This window comes from Anopheles marshallii, chromosome 2 (assembly GCF_943734725.1).
Source record: "Anopheles marshallii chromosome 2, idAnoMarsDA_429_01, whole genome shotgun sequence".
NCBI classification, from domain to species: domain Eukaryota; kingdom Metazoa; phylum Arthropoda; class Insecta; order Diptera; family Culicidae; genus Anopheles; species Anopheles marshallii.
The window spans coordinates 70,199,280-70,218,642 of record NC_071326.1 but is presented as its reverse complement, the minus strand read 5'-3'; the positions used below and the strand labels follow the sequence as shown (position 1 = coordinate 70,218,642).

Genomic DNA, 19,363 nt, shown 5'->3' with positions numbered 1-19,363 from the left:
AATGTCTCCCATTTCATCCTTCCAGCGTGTTTGTAAGATTTGCCGCATGTATTTTCTTCTTTTGATTGTTGCATTTGAATATTAAATGGATCGAAATAGTACTTATAGACAAGTTTGTTAAAATTATCCCACTCCACACGATCAATATTAACGCCTTAATGGGCGGAACACTCAACATAGTAAGATAGCGTACAGAAGACTAACAATACATAGCAAACAACAGCTAAATGCAATATTCCCCTTGTCCTTGATGTGAAACTAAGCGAATAGTATACCGGCAACAGTAATAAACGATCAAAACACTCACAAGCAAACAAATAAATGCAACTCTTTAAATAGTGCAATACTAACTAGTGGACGGTGTGAACACACAATGCATGTTATACGGCGAGATGCGGAGGTGAAGAATACAGAGTAGATAACGCAATATCCACAATCAAACCGAACGAGAGATAGTGCTACCACGTTAATAAAAGAAAACTAAACATTAAAACAATAATTCCAAACAACTACAAAAACAACAGGAGAAAAAGTTTATATTTAAATGGTTTCCGATCGTCTCGCGCATGATTGCACCAGCGCCAGCGCATTGAAGATTGATATTGTTGGTTGATCGATTGTTTAGATTTTGGATTGGCTCGATGGAAGGAATTAGAAGAATGGAATGATGTACGGTGCACTGATGAAGCTATGATAAAGCCACCGAGAAGCGAAAAGTGTTGGGTATTGCCAGTTACACTTGGATCAATGTAAAGGAAGACATATTTAGTGAGAGTTACGGGACAGAAAGGTCGCAACGGATAGAACCCGGTGGAGGATAAAAAAAAAAAACAATGTTTTGTGATCTTTAAATCGTATGACTTCGAGTGGTCTAATCAGTTCTCATTCGCATAGAGTTTTCCGTGATGTGGTTGTGTGTTGTGCGTGTGCTGCAAGTGGTGATGTGCGTGAATGAGCGTGAGTGTTTGATTTGTATTGTTTTCTGTTGTAAATAATGCTAAATTTGATGAAATGCGATAGAAAGGCGACACAAAGGCAGTGAAATATTAAAAAGAACCATGCAAACACTGTCATTGGAACACCTAATGGGGTAGCTTTCTGCTCCGTGCGAATGAAATATGGCGATAGGGAATGTATCTGTTGTGTAGCGATTATGCCTGCTTCGAATGATTTTCACTCGCTCGATACTAGGTTTTTTTTCCCTATACTTCAATGGTTCTTGTATGCATTGCACTAAAATGCACCCAGTGCTTTAGAGCTTTCCTTCGTTGAACCACATCCAACGCATTATACACACTGTGTGAGAAAACCCAAACATAAAAGACATGATGTGCTTACGAAATGTACGAAAAGCTTGCAAATAATCCATGGGAGCTTAAACAAAACAGTGCGACAACGTCACAAAGTTTGTTAAGGCAGTCGAAAAAAGAAGAATCTTACATGGGTCGCTCACTGGTGATGAGATATCTACCGATGGTCGTAAATTACCCTTTGGAGGGCACAGTTATATAGTGATTGATTCTCTCTCACTCCCTTCCCCATTACACAGACAGGGTCAGAACGAAAGCATACGAGCTCCCTTCCTGAACTGAACTGAAACACTGCAATGTAAATTGAAGAGCAAATATTAAGTGTACACCGACGGCACGACAGCTGACCGATTTGAATTACCAATAAAAATACTTATCAATGTTGCTGCAGTGTGGCGAATAAAATGAAACCCCGCAAATGACATACACTTTCTCCTACCGGTGCCGTGCCGAACGTACAGTGAAAGAAATTGTGTTGCGAAAATTGAGATTATAGCCCTTGTGTTGTGGTGCAGTGCGCTTTAAGTTATCAACTATGCAAACATCAGCGACAATCTGTGGAATTGGTTTGATCTAAGACAACTTAGATCATCACACAACTCACGTTCAGCGGTGGTTCGTTCGGCTATTGAGGTCATAAAACAGGAAATGTTATGTGAGAAGGAAACATGATTGTTTCGTTTAACATTTTTACTTTGGCATGAACCTTAAAACATGCCAGGCACCTTTTGTGACGAACTATTAAATACCTTTTGCCCTAACTATGGACTGTAGAAACTGGTTTTGAGAACTTCAGTAAATAATCCTTAGTTGATCCCATCCAAATTTGTTGATGTATAAAGAACTGGCTAAACTGCATTTAGCGTTTTCCTTCACTTCGGTGATAGTTCCAAGCATTAGTTATAGTGATAATCCCATTTTGTTTTGGTTTTGGTTGGGTTCTTACTATCGAAATGAATTTTCCATTCTCGTATAAAGTTTAATATCCTTGGAACTTCAGTATAATTCCAAGCACTTCTATTTGCTTTCGAGCTATTTCATGTCATCAAAAGACATGATTAGTTTGATTAAAATCTCAAAATTATTTTTCTTGTGTCTTCCTTGTAGGGCTGTAATCTACTTTTTTATTCTACGGTTGCAAGTATTGATTTTCTGTCTTCAGAAAAGATTAGTGGGATCGATATATCGTACCTTTTGCTAACTTTTCCAGGACATCTTCAAATATGTCAAAATTTTAGAGTGTGATCCATCAAGGACATTTGGATATAGCACTATGAAATCATCTCTTCTAATGGGCATCTTGAAGTAATCGCCTACGAGAGAATATCACACGCTTGGGATAATTACGACCTGTTCGAGAGCAGCTATAGTACAGACGACTATGTTTTTGCTCAAAACTCGTAAAAGTTATTATGGAGTTACTGGAAACCACCGTGAAACTACAGACATTTCAAATTAAATCTTCTTCTTACCCAACACAACAACCTCAAGAGGTCTAGGCCTGAAAAGGCTAGAAAAAACGTCAAGAATAATGAAGCCGACGAATGGAAGTGGATGTTGTTCTTACTGGTCCATAGATTACAGCAAATTCACATTCATTCCTGTCGGTTATTTAGCCTCAATGTTATTTAATTAGAATTGCTATAATGCAAGATATACTCGAAATTATAACGTCTGCCCACTGAATGTTGTCTTAAACTCTTTTCTAAGCGTTAAATCAGTGACATATCCACTTGGCTGGCGTGGCGGCCGATGGTGTATTGGTAACGGCTCCGATATTCACACGACAGGACCGGTCCAAAATCCCATCTTTACGCTAAGAAGAAAGAGAGGGAGATCCGCTTGCATGTCGTTCTCTGTAACCTGTGACATATCATCCTTCATTGCATCCTAACTGTGCATGTTGCACAATGAAGATATTTAAATAAAGAAATGAATATCGAAGTGCATCAACATTAACTTTTGCAATTTTAAGGGGACAAATTGTATTGCAAGGATTAAACTGCAATATATTATTAGTTATTATTTAATCATCTTCATAAAGAATAGTTATTCTACCATCTCTAAAACAACAGCCCCAAAACCAACACACTGTCATCATTCTTTGCCGATCCGATTATGTCGCTAGGACCCACACTAATACGCACCACAGCCCAAATTATAATTCAATCCCATTATCATCACATACCCCTTTACTATTCGTTTTGTGCACACTTTTGCACATCGTTCCGGGCTTAATTCAATATTTTTATTTAACAATTTGACACGGCCGGACCGGATTATCCTGCATCTTTGATTGTCTCTCCACCGAAACAAACCTGTACGAATGTGCGGCACCCGGGATCGGTGAAGTGAAATCGGGATTACGGAAGCGGATGCAGAAAGCGTACGAATTGGATGATTATTAAATTGGAGAAAATGAAATCCCTACGAGTGCAGAAGGATGGGTTTTGCCAGAACGTCATCTTTTTGTCTCCTTTCTGTACCAAGGACGTATGCTGTGGTGACGCTATCGGATGGTTAGGAGACAGAGAACCGTTCGGTGTGTCGTTGGAATGTGCTACGCCACAGGTTTATATTGAATCTGCTTCCCATTTGGCGGTGGCCATCTAACGTGAATGAATATGGAACGACCGAGCGGCACTGTTGCACTGTCCACTTTGCAAAACGGTAAAGCTTCCTTACGCCCGGGACCGACTGTACATGTGCGCCGTGGTTGGCTTCCCGTAGAGACCGGAATCTCCGTGATCCGTCGTAATCGTTGCAAAGGATCAGCACTAATATCACATTGCTCGGGTTGCGCATTTATTCCGCACTGGTGAAGCTTCTCACCGGCGTTCTCCCGTGGTCAATGCGATCCACCCGTAGCAGCACCAAAAGGACCCACCCGAATGTCCTTCCGTTGCGAGAAGCACACCAACCACCACAGGATAATGCAAATTCAATCCACAAAATTTAAGTTCCAAAAGCAAAAGAAAAAAAGACAATTTTTGCCCCTCTTTTTTCATCCCTCTTATTCGGAAAGTCCCCCATTACCCTAGCAAAACGTAAGGATTCTACGGCACTGCTTTTATTTTCACTTTTATCTGTACCAAAGTCACCGGCAGCTATCCCGTGTGCTACAGTTGGGAGTAGTTGCGTTTTTTTTCTTTATTCCAAACGATAGTAATATGACTATCTCGTTGACCGTAAGGTGAGTTTTCCCTACTAAAGGATTTTCCTTCGTTCGGTTTGAGATGGTCAACCTGACTGCTTTTTTTTGTTCCCCGTTGGTTTAAATCGTTACTGTTTTGAAGTTACTATTTCCGATGGAGTTTTTTTATCCCCGTTTTTTTTACTGTCACGGTCCTTCAGAAAGGTTGAACGGTAAAACAAATGTAGACAGAAAAATGGAACGAGTCAATTGATTTGAACGATTTGCTTCTGGGGATGATTGCATCGTAATGATCTGTTGTAAAACACATGTAAGCCGATTTGTGAAGTAGTTTTATTGATTGATTCTGCAGAGTATAGCCAGACTCACCTGGCTGTGTGTATAAAGAATTTTTAAATCGAGTTTAAAACAAATGCAGCTCAATATAAATGGCTTGCTTATTTCAACTCTTATGCTTTGCGTAATAAAACACAATTTTACTTCAATTTCTCCTAAAACAGAAGAGGAATTACATAAACATATCTCGCTCGAGTTCCTTAAATCATTTGCTGGGCGTTACAATCTCAAGAGGTCTTAAGGATGAAAATTTCTGGCCTTTTCTTTCTGATACTGTTCAGATCTGTTGGTACTGAAGTTCATGGTTTGGAATATCGGATCACATGGGATCCGATATAGGACCTGCGGTATACTAGACCGTACATCGAGGCACATGACCATTATATTGTCCTTAATGTAAGCTGTGCTGCGATTTTTTTAGAAATTCTTCGGGCGTTCTACTCGCAACAACATGTTTTCAGTTGATCTCAGGGATTTCCCGAAAAACTGAACCGTTTGCATTCAAAAGTATATCAAATACTCACAATTTACTTACTCTTCAGGAGAGCTTTTCCTTGAAAATCATTCATCAATTATCACTATTAGCACATTGGTATTGTTTTCTCAACATTTTTAAATTTTCACGTTTTTTTTTACAAAACTGTTGTTCAGTCAACACAGGTTTTTGAAGCCTTGTGGTTCATTTTTAATTTCACGAACCCTGTAATCAGAATAGATTATTATGAAAATACGTTCAATATATATATTTTTGTGACGAGTATGCTCGTAAATATTTCCAATTTCTGAGCGTGTGTTGGCTCAAAAAATATAGAGTCATGCATGAATTAATAATCATCAATCATTATCATTATCATTCATTGAACTTTTTATTTTTGCAAACAATACCAAGATACCTATTGGAAAGTAACGAAAGTTGCAGTCAAAACAGCAACAATGCAGTCGAAGCAAGAAATTTTCCAACAAATCCCCAGTCACTTTTTTACCTTGGCGCATATTACGCACATACAATGGCTCTATTTTCATGGCTTAAGTAGATTACGAGACACGACCTACTGATGGTCATCTGGTCATCCTCCGTACGCTAATACCACGAGTAGCACGATACCAACCGTTGACGTTGAAACTGGTACTCACGGACAACGATGTTGTGATGAACTGATAGACTGTCCTGTCTATTGTCGTTGTCCCGTGCATAACCCCCGAAGGATGTTTCTTTTCACAATTTGCTCTTTTTGCTCCTTCCGCACGGATGATGGCTGACTGTCCATTGGTCACTTCCGGTAGAAAGCGGCGGAAAATAGAACTCCCGTTTTTTTTTTTTTTTGGTGGCAACCGCTTTTTTTCACGAATGATTGCTTCCCCGGTGCGTACCCTTAGGGAAGAGTTTGACTAAATGCCGTTTTAATACGATTTCCATAGTAATTATTATGCAGATTTAAATTCATTATATTGTTAGGTTCCATGGCCATGGGGTGGCTGAGTGATGGCGAGAGTGTTTAGTGAATGTTAAAGTGTGCTTTGCAAGTACTTTAAATATATTTTCGCACTCTGTCCAATCTTAGCACGTTAAATAAGAGTATTTCTACATTAAACGGATAGCAAATTAAATATAAATGGTATTTTGAAAATATAAACTGAAAGTAATGCTACAAAAAACAATTCCTTCTTTTAGATAGGGTACGCTTGATCATCACAAAAATAGTTTCTCGTTAAAATTTCATCCTTGACGCTGCAAAACATGGCCAATTGGCACGTTCCTAGTACGGCGCGTAATTTACGCCACTTCCGATTGCCGTTTTAATGCTTTCTCGCAAAACTCGACCGGCCCCACAGTCGGCACAGTCCAATTTAAGCTTCTGTTCGAAAACTTATATCCTTTCTTCCTTGTTTTCGTTTGCAAATCTCGCTTCTCGCGCGACCATTTCGACCGTAACGGTTCTAACGGGCAGCAGCACCATTAACAGCAACGAGAATCGATGCAAATTGTGAAACTATTGCACAATTTCGAAGCCTCTGCTCTGTTTCGCCCGCTGGTCCTGCCGGATGCTCACCGTTATCCCGTTTACCAACCGAAATTAATTGGATTCGAACACTTGATTTTTAATTTCCCACCCTTAGTACGATTCACTCTCCCCGTTACGCGCCCGTCCGCCGGTGCGAGTTGCTCGTTTGCTTTAACGTCTAGGCTGCAAACATCTTTTCGTTTTGCATACGCTGTGCTAGCACTGGGCTACTGTTTGTGGCAATAATCGTTTCACCTTCATCTAAGACCATCGTTTCCTTTCCTTTTTTTGGAGAATATCCCAGGCGATCGAAGGCAGTGGCTAATAGATTTTCAACCGCCAAAGGTTTCGGGAATGTTGGACGGCATCAAGAACACCGAGAACGCAGTGGAAATGAGGGTAAAAATTTATCAAGATTCTTGAGGAAGTGTGGGACATAAAACTTTACTCCAAAATGCTCACAGTGCCGGTTTCCACTTCACGATTTCCATTTAATTAAATTCTGATTTACGAACACACAGACTATCGCTCGGATGGAAGCGCATTTGTTGATGTTTGTTAGAAAGAACATTATAAGCAAAGCAAACTAAAGATGGGTTAAAATTGTCAGTAGGCGAGTTAAAGAATACACATTAAAATTATTAAAACACTACACTCGTAAAACTAAAACGTAGGTTTTAATATACTTATTTACACAAGCAATAAGTTCTGAAGAGTTTGAAACAAACCAAACTTTTAAACGTAGAATGCGCGAATAGAAGGAGTACATATTGGAAATGATATCCGCTTAACCGGTTTAAGTTTCCACCGTTTTAGTATAGATGGCGCTAGAGCAATTAATCAGTAGCCAACGTCCGTATCTACTCTAACACGCTTAGTTAAGTTCAGCTTCTGTCAAGATTGTTTTAGATATCCTTATCATGAAAATTGTTCTGCAAGTCCATTTTTGTGCGATATGGAATCAACTTTAATGTCAATCGCAATTGATGTCTATATATCGTACTGCTTTAAGTTGTTTTCAAAATAACTCTTATAATAACTCTTCTTCATCAATCATATTCTACGATACACTTCCTAATCAGTCATATTATTCGTACCACGTTCCTTCAGACTGTGATTTACCAAGGTCCACAACTGTTGGCCGCACATAGTGGCCAAATATTCACTTTTGTAATTCAAGAAGATCATCCTGACAAAAATAGAGCATCAATTGTCACAATATCGATACATAAAATTACTCCCATATTTGTTTACTCCATTGCAGATCATAGCAGAAAAGCGACTGCTATGATCGGTAGAATTAATAGTTTGACACATCACGTCCAAACACATACCAAAACAACAATCTGAATCTTTCCATCTCCCAAAGTAAAGCTATACGTAATTTCATTCCCCAAAGCCCTGCGGCTATTGCCACGATCATAAATCTTTATTCCCCGTAGCAATATATGCAGCTTTGCATTCTTCATAGATAAAATCCCACATATCCATCGCAGCCATTCAATCACGCGTTTTGATGGAGTGTCCATCGTAAGGAAAAATGATGCCACTGGAGAAACGATCCGGATCCAGCAGCTCGTCGGACGTGCATCAATCGCAGTGCACCTGCCGGCACCGACACCGTTGACGTGTAATGGGCCCGAATTAATTCGTTTCATTTTGGTACGTGCAGTCGGAACAACAAAAACAAACCAAAGAATAAATATATAACATCAACATACCATGGGCATCGTTCGTTTTTAATCGACAATCTGGACGGTGTCATTATTGTACAGTGCATTAAATTTATGGCATCATCCGCTAAAACGTATTCACCCTTCCGAGGGTGCAATTCAAGCTTAACGATAGCACAAAAGGCATCGCACAACGATACGCCATTGATATAAATCAATTATGATTATTTTTTCATCCCTCCCCGGGTTTATGATACGCACTGACCATTCGCGTACCAATTGGTGATGAGATGTCACCCGGTAACGGGTTTAAAGATGCGAAAAGTGCATCCCCTTTTTAACGGGGCCCAGACTTGTTCGCGTTCACTTCAAAAACAAAACAAAAACAAGCGCAACGTAACACCGGATATTGTGGAACGCAATTTACACGCAACCAATTTAATGAGCTTCCAAACGGGGCAAAAGGCGATCGAAATTGAAGGATTAACTTACGCTCGAGTAGCCTCACTTTGCTCGCGGGGAGAGCGACCATTGCTGCGGATGGTAAATTTGCACTTTGTACCACCCCATCCCCCCGGCACCCGGCCATTTTCTGAGCCAAAGCCACATTTTAATCAGCTTCCAGCGCATTAATGTTCAATCAGGTGTGAGACCGTTCTTCTCGCGTTAAGCTTCTTTCGTGGGGTTTTCCGCCTACACGCGGTGTGTGCGTTTGTTTTTATGGGAAAACACTTTGGGTATTTTATAGCCACCGGGTGCACATATTTTGTGTGTGCAAATGGAAAATTTCAATTGTTGTTTGTGTGATGAGTAATTTTGCACTCTCAATAAACTAAACAAAGTTTGTAAGATTTGCACACTTTCATCAAATTTTGCTATTTATTTAATTATTCAAAGAGTTTGTTCATAAAACAATGCGAGACGCTACACAACCAATTAAAGCACAATTTATTTCAATACAACCTCAACCGGCACCCAGAGCATGGGATCGTAAATGAACCGTAAAATGTTTAATGATTGGTAACAATTGTGGCAATCATTTTTATGCCGTATGTCCCACCAGCCACCAACCCGGCCGCCGGCATTGACGGTTGTGGCTGTGGGTTTCATTTTTTATTTCGGTCCTACCATTCCTCAGAATGAATCCCGATGTTTTTTTTTTTATCATGCAAGATTTGTAAGGGTGTAAAAAGAGCTAAAATAAAAGCACACAATCCCGCTTTGTGTGTTTGCTTTAAGCACATTACTTTCAGCTGAAATGATGCATCCACATTGCAATGATTATGTGCATTACATCCCACTAGCTGATTGTAGCATGTTCTGGGTGCGTTTGGTTGATTATTTATGTTATTTCATCAATAATTGATCGCACTGCGCCTTTATCAGGCTAAATTTATCGATATGGACAAATGTGACACCAATATGTAACATAATTTCATGATACAATGACTCGATTAATAATGCAAAGATTGCAAACAATTTCTATTTTATACAATTAAATTACTTTCTTTCACCACCTTTTATGAGCACAATTATTCGCCCATGACAACATTAGGAACAATGCATCGTTTAAGAAATGCAATCCGTTGATAAGGTAATCTCATGTTTTGTTTGCCACCATAAAACATTCGGGCGATATAAAAATCCAAAAAAAGGGTTTATTATTCATTCCACCTGATTATCTGATCGCGGCAAATTGTTGCGCCTTGGCAACGACAACAGCAAAGCTTTGTGTACAGTCCGTTCCCCAACTTGGCTAGCTTCCTCCAGACGCGCGATCTACTTATCTGGTCGCACGTCCATCATAAACGTTCTGCAACCAGCCCACTGACCTAGTCTAATCTAACGCGTCTCGGTACAAATAACCGGTTCCAGCTGACGATCGCGATGAAATGCAACGAATCGCAACGGCCAGTACATCGTTACACTTCAGCACTGCAACAACGTTAGTGAGCTCCCGCGTCAAAAACGTTGCAATGGCACTGCCGGTCGGTTTACTACTTTTCTGTGGTGTGCTTTATTTAGTTGTGCATCTCATTAGGCAACGGTACTACTACTGGAGGAACCGGAATGTACCGACGCTTCCGAGCTCGTTTCCGCTCGGCAATTTTGCAGGACTTCGGCACAAGTCGGTGGCAGACGTGTCCATCGAACTGTACCGGCAGATGGACCCCAAGGAACGCTTCTACGGACTGTCGATCATGCTGCAACCAACCATCATGATTACCGATCTGGATCTGATCAAAACCATGCTGATCAAAGACTTTGCCTACTTCCCGGACCATGGCGTCTACCACAACGAGCGGGTGGATGCACTCTCCTGCCATCTGTTCTGTCTCGAGGGTTCCAAGTGGAAGGACATACGGTCGAAGCTATCGCCCACCTTCACCTCCGGACGGATGAGGGGAATGTTTCCGATTCTGATGGAAGTGTCGAAAAATTTCACCCACTTCCTTCGCACGGCAGTGGGCAGCTCGGGTGAGGTCGATGTGAAGGATTGCTGTGCGCGCATGATGATCGACAACATTGGTGGGTGTGCGTTCGGCATTGAGTGTAACAGCTTTCACGACCCGGACAGTGCGTTCCGACGTGCCGGCCAGCTGGTGTTTCACAGTCCGCGACACTCGCAGGTGGTCAATAATTTGCTGAGATTGTATCCCGCGCTAGGGCATGTGTTTGGGCTGAAGGTGAACCACGATGAGGTGATTGAGTTCTTCACCGGGTTGGTCGAGCGTACGGTGGCGATGCGTGAGAACAGTGCCACCAAGCGTAACGATTTGATCGATATGATGCTGGAGCTGAGGGCCGGCTCGAACGGTGCCGCACTCACGATGAACGAGCTAATGGCGCAAGCGTTCGGATTCTTCCTGGCCGGGTACGAAACGTCTTCCTCGAACGTGACCTTCTGTCTGTACGAGTTGGCGCTTAATGAGGCGTGCCAGGAACGGGCCCGCGTGTGTGTGCAGGATGCACTGCAAAAACATGGCGGTTTAACGTACGAAGCATTATCCGACATGGACTACCTAGACCGTTGCATCAATGGTGAGTTCAAGCTACCTCGTTTTCTAGTACTCCTTAATTATTTCCAATTATTCTTGCAGAAACGCTCAGGAAATATCCTCCCCTGCCTTTGCTACCGCGCCTATCCTGCAAAGCGTACAAAATCCCTGGCAGTGATCTCGTCATACCGCCAAGGATGAAGATTCATATACCCGTGTACGGCATACAGCGCGACGAACGATACTATCCCGAACCGGACCGGTTCGATCCGGACCGGTTCGCACCGGAACGGATTGCCGAGCGGCACTTTAGCACCTTTTTGCCATTTGGCGAGGGACCGCGAGTTTGCATCGGACAGCGGCTGGGTGTGATGCAGTCCCGCATTGGGTTGGCGACTATATTGGCTAACTTCCGGTTACGACCGGGTCCCCGGACACAGATACCGATCGTGTATGCAAAGGATGCGATTTTGCTGCAATCGCAGGATGAGGTGTTCTTGCAGGTTGAGCCTTTGTAGGGTTGTACCGTCTAAATATTATTAGTTATATTATTAGTTAAAGGTTAAGTAAAAAGTAAAGAACATCATGTACGTCATTAACTCCTCTTTACTCTCATAACAAGTAACAGCAACTTACAAAATGTCAGAGAAATTATATCATCAACTTTGAAAGTTCTTCAATATCGGAGAAGTCGAAAGATTACTTAAATTCTCTGATGCAATGCATAAATATAGATGCTATTTGCTTAGAAAAATACATCCTTCACTCACTGAATTAAAGGAAGAATATTTTGGTTCATTAAACGATGATATATCAGTAGCTTACAGTCTCAAAGTAGCTTAATTTCAATTGCTAATTCTTCTAATTATAATTGTTTGCTCTCAGGTGTTTGGTAAAATTGTTCAATTTTAACTAAAATATATTTATTTCAGCATCACTTGTTTACCGTCTACCACAATACCTACAATTCACCGTACTCAATAAGCATCCTTCACGCTGATCATTTCCTGTACAAAACCCAGCGCCAGCACATACAAAAAAGAACACCCCACAACAAAGCGAAACGGATTTATCAAAATGCAAAATGACATGATTTATTTACGGAACTAAACGATATAAATTTTGCAAAACCCGGTACACCGGTCAAAGTATCGTCCCGAGATGTAACAAGCGTTCCAATAAAATATAAGCGCCACCAATCGAGACACAAATAAAAGTGTGTCCACCGTGCCCGTAGTGCTGCAAGCGGATAGGATAACAAGTTCAAGCAGAAAGCAAAGCAAAGCACAAAAAAACGTCCTTTTTTGGGATGGTTTGGCAGCAAAACCTCAGACAGCATGGTGCCGGAGCAGTGCACGCGGAACTGTTGGACAAAAAGAAACACGAACTGTGACGGTCGTCCAATTTGTGATCGCCACCGAACGGGATGATAGTGAGTTGGGAAAAAGTATGTTAAAGTTTTTTTTTTAAACCCTAACAACACCCACAAAAAAGGACACATTGTCACGCGTCGGTAGGAGGGGGACTTCCAATTTTTTTCCCACCTACCCCCCCTAGGGACGGTTTGATATTTCATAGCGCTCCTGTTGCTGTTTCCGTAGTGCCGGTACAACCACTGTGGACATGTGGAACCAACGATAATAGGCTTCCGAGTTGGTGTAGTCTGAGCACAGCGCCTCGGGACGGTGTGATAGAGCGCCTTGTCCACCTAGGTAAAGCATTATCTCACCTTCCCTACTGCGGCCGAGTCCTTACCCGACTCTAATCATAGTGCCCCGGCAAAAGGACATTCGCGTGAAATTGGTTGGTGTCAAGTTGTTTCACTGACAGTGTCGCACGAAAGTTGTGGCAGTTGTGGCCACAGCATACGTGTGATATTTTTTTTTTATCATACTCTGGGACCGGTAAGTCAACCAAGAAGTTGAGTGTACAAACACAAAAAATCATAGCGACTTAAACCTATGATCAATGCCGTTGGGTATGCTAGCTACGGCTTCATATCGAGGACATCATAAGACCAATGGGTACTCAAAATAATCGCTTTCTTGTTCTTGCGTATCTCTGTGCTCCTCTGCCCACGCTGCTCTTTACACTTGTTTCATTTTGTAATCAAAATTCAAACTGCACCAGCAGCATCTCAACCTTCGCCCGACACAAAACCGAGAAGTTTGAGGACGTTAGACTTTGTGACTGTGGTGTACCTAACATGTCAGTTCGGATAGAATAAAAATAAATTTAAAAACTCCTTCTTGCAGTTTGGATAAGCAACAAAAGCAGGAAACCCTTGCAAAAACACAATCAAATACAACACCACCCAAAAGGGGTATACACCCCAAACACACGGACCGAAAAGAAAGGTTCGTTCAGTAAACCGCGAATGTGTTCCTTACAATGAGCATCGCCCCGCAAAGTATGCAATGTTGTGGCTGAGAGTTAAAGTTTGATTGAACCGTTTTCGAGTTCTGTGTCTCTGCGTACACCCATCGAAGCTGTGAAGATGTGTAACATTTTGCAGGAAACTTAGATTAGTATAAAGTTTCACTGCTATCTCAATTGTCTCACCGAATCGAATTGTTTCGTTTCATGAAAATTAAATCGTTGTGTTGTTGTTGTAGGCTCTGTCGTGGACATTTACAATATTTCATTCTTTTAAGGTTTAAAAAAACCTCCAACGTCTTTTAAAAAGGTTTCAAGTTCTCATTAGTTTATGTTGTAAATTCAACTTTATCATTCATTAAATTTCCTCTAAATAAATCTAGTAAATTTTAAACAACAAACAACCACCAAAATATTTGTTGCATACTTTTAGGCGTTATGAGCGCTTTCAAAGATTTATAAAAACAGATTTAGTCTTTTCCAAAGTATCAAACATTCCCTCCTATTTGCTACAAATTACAAAATCAAATAGAATATATATACACATTCTGAAATATGGGAACTTTCAACAGCTCAAAATTTCATGTCCCAGCAATGGTGACATTTGATTAATTGCCGCAAATTAAATAACACCCGTAATAAATGGACTGTGGTCAGTTGTGTCGCAGCTGCAGCCGAACAAATGTCGCGTTTTCGCGCTCGCTGGTATTAAAGTACTGTGTCGCGTTGGCCATTTGGGTACAAATTTTCCTGTTCGATTCACGAACACACAGCATTGTACTTTTTTTTTGCTTTCCGCATAATTTTGGGTAAGGCTTTTGGAAGAAACCCGTGATATAATTAGGTGCTACTTTGTGGACTTTGTGGATAATGACTTGTCGCACCATCTGGAACCCAGCGGAGTACCAATGGTTGGGCTGCATTTTACTTTCAAATTTGACATTAATTTTAGTAAACCACACAGTCCACTGATTAATTTGTCGTTTGGAATGAAGTTATTAAATTATGGTTGAAAATGATGTTACTGACGAATTTAATTTTAACATGTAAATAACAGGAAGTAGTATACCACAACAAACTTCCAGTCGATATGTCAACCTTAACTTTTTCATGTCAAATTCTTTTACCGTCGTCCATTTAAAATTTTAATAAATGACATGTCAATATTCTAGTCCTCATTCCATTTTTCCCTTGCTACATGCATCACTGTTTATTTTTTAAATTCTCGTTAGCATTTTGCGACCTGTTTAGTTGTTTCACTTCTTACTTCAAAACGAAAAAACACACTTGCCCAACAATCGACACATTGTAGCAATGGAAAAACTGCAACCATACCAAAAGAACTTTTGAGATGGTCGACCAAATTACTTCGAGATAAGGAGCATACATACACACACACTCGTACGCTAGCATTATGTGCCGGACGCAGCTGCTCATCCGTTCGCTTGCTTGAGCACGAATTCTAATTGAAAATTTCACAATTTATTGTTTGGGAAATTTAATTTATATCACTTGTCCACCTCGGTACTGCACAACACTCAACCACACCCCGTTCCGGCGTTCGCTGGGTAGAGAAAATAAATCCTTCGAAAGAGGTAAAACTCTGCGGGGACAACACTCTGATTGAGGCTGCACCAATTCCAGCAGCACAATGGAGCTCGTCGACCGGTTGCCGAAAGTATCACATCCTTACTTTCTACTGTGGGGATTTACATTTCAATAGGGAAACCCCCAGAGGAAGGAATCACATTGGTGTAGAAAAGTTTACCATTTCATTGGTGGTTGGGCAGTGGCTTAGGCAGATATGGTTGGCCCAAAACATCAAACAAATAAACTCGAAGAGAGTGGTTTTGGTATGGATTGTTCTGAGCAGTTTTTCAAATAATTACTTCGAGAATGATACGAAAGTATGTCCTAAATGCACAAAATTTTTTGTCAATAAAAGTATATTAACTATTCTTCTATTGTAACAATAAACAGTTTTCGTAAACTACTAATTCATTCTTAAATCTTTCGCCTATAAAACGACAACCACAGTTGACCAACCGACTGCACCGTCCGGGCACATTCACAACAGTTTCACCGAGACACACAATACAAAAGTTGCATAACAATACATCTCGCCCGGGGTCCGTCCTGCGTCCGTACGGAACCGGTCAATTCGTTTTTCAATCCATCACCAAATTTTCGCACCAAAATTTCCCTATCTCGCACCAAACACTTTCCCAACCGCAAAACTGTCTTATTGTTTTGCCCATCGACTTGCCAGTCGATGGGTGCACTGTTCAGATCGGTCCGGGCGGAAGATGCTCGAGACCACAGCTGGATGGTAACCGATCCACCATGGCAGAAACGAACGACTGTTTGCCAATTGGATTTATTGCCAACCGCTGTGGGGCACAAATTAAGCGGATAGAGGCTGAGCACGAGCTACGACAGATAGGTGGGAATTGGGTGTGAGTGTGTTTTAGGATTCGCCTTCCGAAGGCGGCAAAGCGTTGAATGAAATTTACGACATCGTATCGACTACGGCCTGTTAATTGACTTATTACCAATTGGATCGAGCTACAAACAATGGTTCTTTTTAAAGTTTTAATTTATTTAAACAACTTCGGTGGTTAACCACTATGAAATTAAGGTAACGATGTCTGTAAGGACATTGTTGTCGTCACACATGACAGGGACCTGCTCCAGAAACAAGTTCCAAATCTTCAGACACCAGTCCAGGCTCCAGTAGTCAATAATACTCCAGAGCAATCGTAGTTTTCTGGAGTACCCTTCTAATCTAGTAAGTCTAGAGTAATCTGGAGCAGTCCGCAGTTATCAAAGAAGGTTATTGCAACATGGAGTAATCAGAATAACTCGAAACCTTTGAGTCATCTGAGCCGTTCCTTACAATCCCGAGTTATCGGCTAAGTCCGTAGAAATTTGAAGTAGTTTGGAGTATTCCCAAACAGTCCGGAGTAATCATAGGTGTTACCAGCAGAATGGACTATTCGGAAAAATCCAAGTAGAACGAAGTTGTGTGGAATAATAGGAATCATTTCGAGCAATCATGTTTCCGAACTATTTACGAGTATTCCCAAATTATCGGCTTAGTCCGTAGCTATCAAGAGTAGTTTGGAGTCTTCCCGAACAGTCCAGAGTAATCATAGGAGATACCAACAGAATGGAGTATTCGGATGAATCCAAGTTGTATGGAACAATCGGAGCCTTTTTGAACAACCCGGAGTTGTTGGGGTAAACAAAGAGCCACCTGCAGTTAGAATCGGAGCAGCGGATTCGACTTACTGTTTTTAATTTTGCAGTAGAACTTTATGATCAGAGCTGAAGTCTTAAGTGTCTTTGTGAGTCATTAGCACTAGTTCCGATTTGCAACAGCTGTTGATTTGCATTTCTTTAATCCGTTAGTTAAGTACATTTGTATTAAAGCAGAATAAAGTTAGACCCGTTGTAGAACACTTACTCCATTTTTATCATTTTTTTTTTGTCCTTTTCCTGTCTGTACCGCAGCTCGAGTACTCACACACGGCACATTTGCTTCTACACAAACATATTACATTCCAAAATCATCATCCTTACGAAATGAAGTACTTCATTTCTCACATTTGTCTGCATAGCAAAATTAAATGCAATCAAATGGTAAGAAAGAAAAATGATGATCATAAGTATGATTAAATTCTACATTCACCTTCACGCCAGCTTAAAAAAAATGCTACTCCCGTAGCATAATTCATGCCCTCATTTGCGCCTCGCCCGGGGCACCCTGAAGAGGGCGCTTTTTATCACATGCTGTCCAGGGAAAAGAATTACGTCTTAGCGTAATGCTGTCTGGCAGTCTCGCAATCGTAAAACCGTTGAAAGCAATGTACCTTCCTGCACGGTGGAATAGTTTTCACACCGTCAGGCTTTCCCTGTCTTTGTGTAATGGGGAACGGAACTAATGAGGAAAAAATCACCTTTACGTCCAGCCGCACTGCAATGGGCGAGATTGTGAAGGCCTAGAAGCGTGGTTTTCTTCTTTGATTTCCTCGCTCCTGTACATTTTTCTCCCGAAACGACTCCTTTATTAAAGTGCACTGCAAGAAGAAAGGATACAAAAATCTAATTAAGATTTTTCACATCCCAAATCCGTCTAATGCAACTGGCGGTGACGCTTCGACTGAAGAGGGTTGGGAAGTTTTTTCCCTTTTATCCGTGTGCTTTCCTTCTACCCATACGAAAGTATTTCCTAATAAACTGAGGGCTCGATAGATGGACCAGAGCGCCGGACAGACCAAACCAACCGGAGGTTGGTTGAAAAAATATTATTATTGTTATTAAATTCCATTCCACTGCACGTAGCACACTCGTTGCTTTCGAATGTATGATCTTTCGTCTTTTGAAACCGTTTAGTTGATCCCCTTTCAGGCGCTCAGGTTTAAGATTGACGGTAAAAATAAAAATGGCAAGGCCTCATTTCCTTTCGTCCTAACGATGACGCTGCTGAACTACGTGACATCAAACCAGCCCATTACCGGGCATCATTTCTACCGCTGGTACCGATGCGTTGTCAAACGTTCCCTTCAGGAGTTACACAAATTGGAGCCTAACTGTGATTAACGTGGGGACAATCAGCTATCTGTGAGAGGAGTTTCCCGTGGTGAAGCATCCGACAAGCAACGGTTATTCTTCTCATCGCCGTGATAATCATGCCCAAATCTGTTGCAAAACGATATCATCCCCCATCATCAGGACCGTCGTAATCACCCTTGCAGGTTGTGAACTGGATGTCAAGGATACGGCACCGACCGATGATGATGATTGTCGGCCGATGCTAAACTCATCCCTCACTATCCGACTGTCAGTCAACGTTCACACCTGAGCTCTGTTACGGTTGGGTAACTTTGCCGACGTTCTTGATTTGGCAATCGTCTCAACAGTCTGTAATTTCACAAAAGAAATTTCCGTCGGCGTAATGAGACGCTGCTATTAATTCTGTCGGACAATTGCAACACAACAGGACCCGGAAATGAAACTAATTTTCCGATTGATTTCATTACGCATTGTTTTGCGGCGTAATTTCGGGTGCCAACTAATGAAATAACTCAAATGAAGTCAATTAGAAAGCAATTGAAGCCATTTTCATGGACATGGGCATGGTACGTGTTTGATGGATGTTAATAATCTGTTATTATTTTCTGGGTTGGCTTTCTTTCAATTATTATTTCAGGCACGGATTAATCTCGACAAATAGCATGTATAAAATTTTCGTTACTAATGACTTATAAAATTACTTTAAACATTATAATTATTGTTTGTTTATTTATTCGTTTGTTACGACTTTTCATCATATTGTCATATTATTTCAGACATTCTATTTTTTTTTCTAAATAAATGATCGTATTTTATTATATTCCAAATGGATTTAATTTCGAAAGTTAATGTATTTTCTTACCTTTCATTACCTTTCAAACTTAACTTTTCCAAATTATGGTAAAGCACTTGAAAGATTTTCACATCGCCGACATCA

The 19,363-nt window shown here is 41.0% G+C and overlaps 1 protein-coding gene across 1 annotated transcript; it reads left to right on the top strand.

Moving 5' to 3' along the window:
* The first annotated feature begins 10,452 nt into the window (after nucleotides 1–10,452).
* LOC128715034 (probable cytochrome P450 6a13) lies at nucleotides 10,453–11,993 on the top strand. The gene is made up of 2 exons (XM_053809918.1): nucleotides 10,453–11,518; nucleotides 11,578–11,993. The coding sequence occupies exons 1-2, from the start codon at nucleotides 10,453–10,455 to the stop codon at nucleotides 11,991–11,993; spliced, it is 1,482 nt and encodes a 493-aa protein (XP_053665893.1).
* Nucleotides 11,994–19,363: the final 7,370 nt, after the last annotated feature.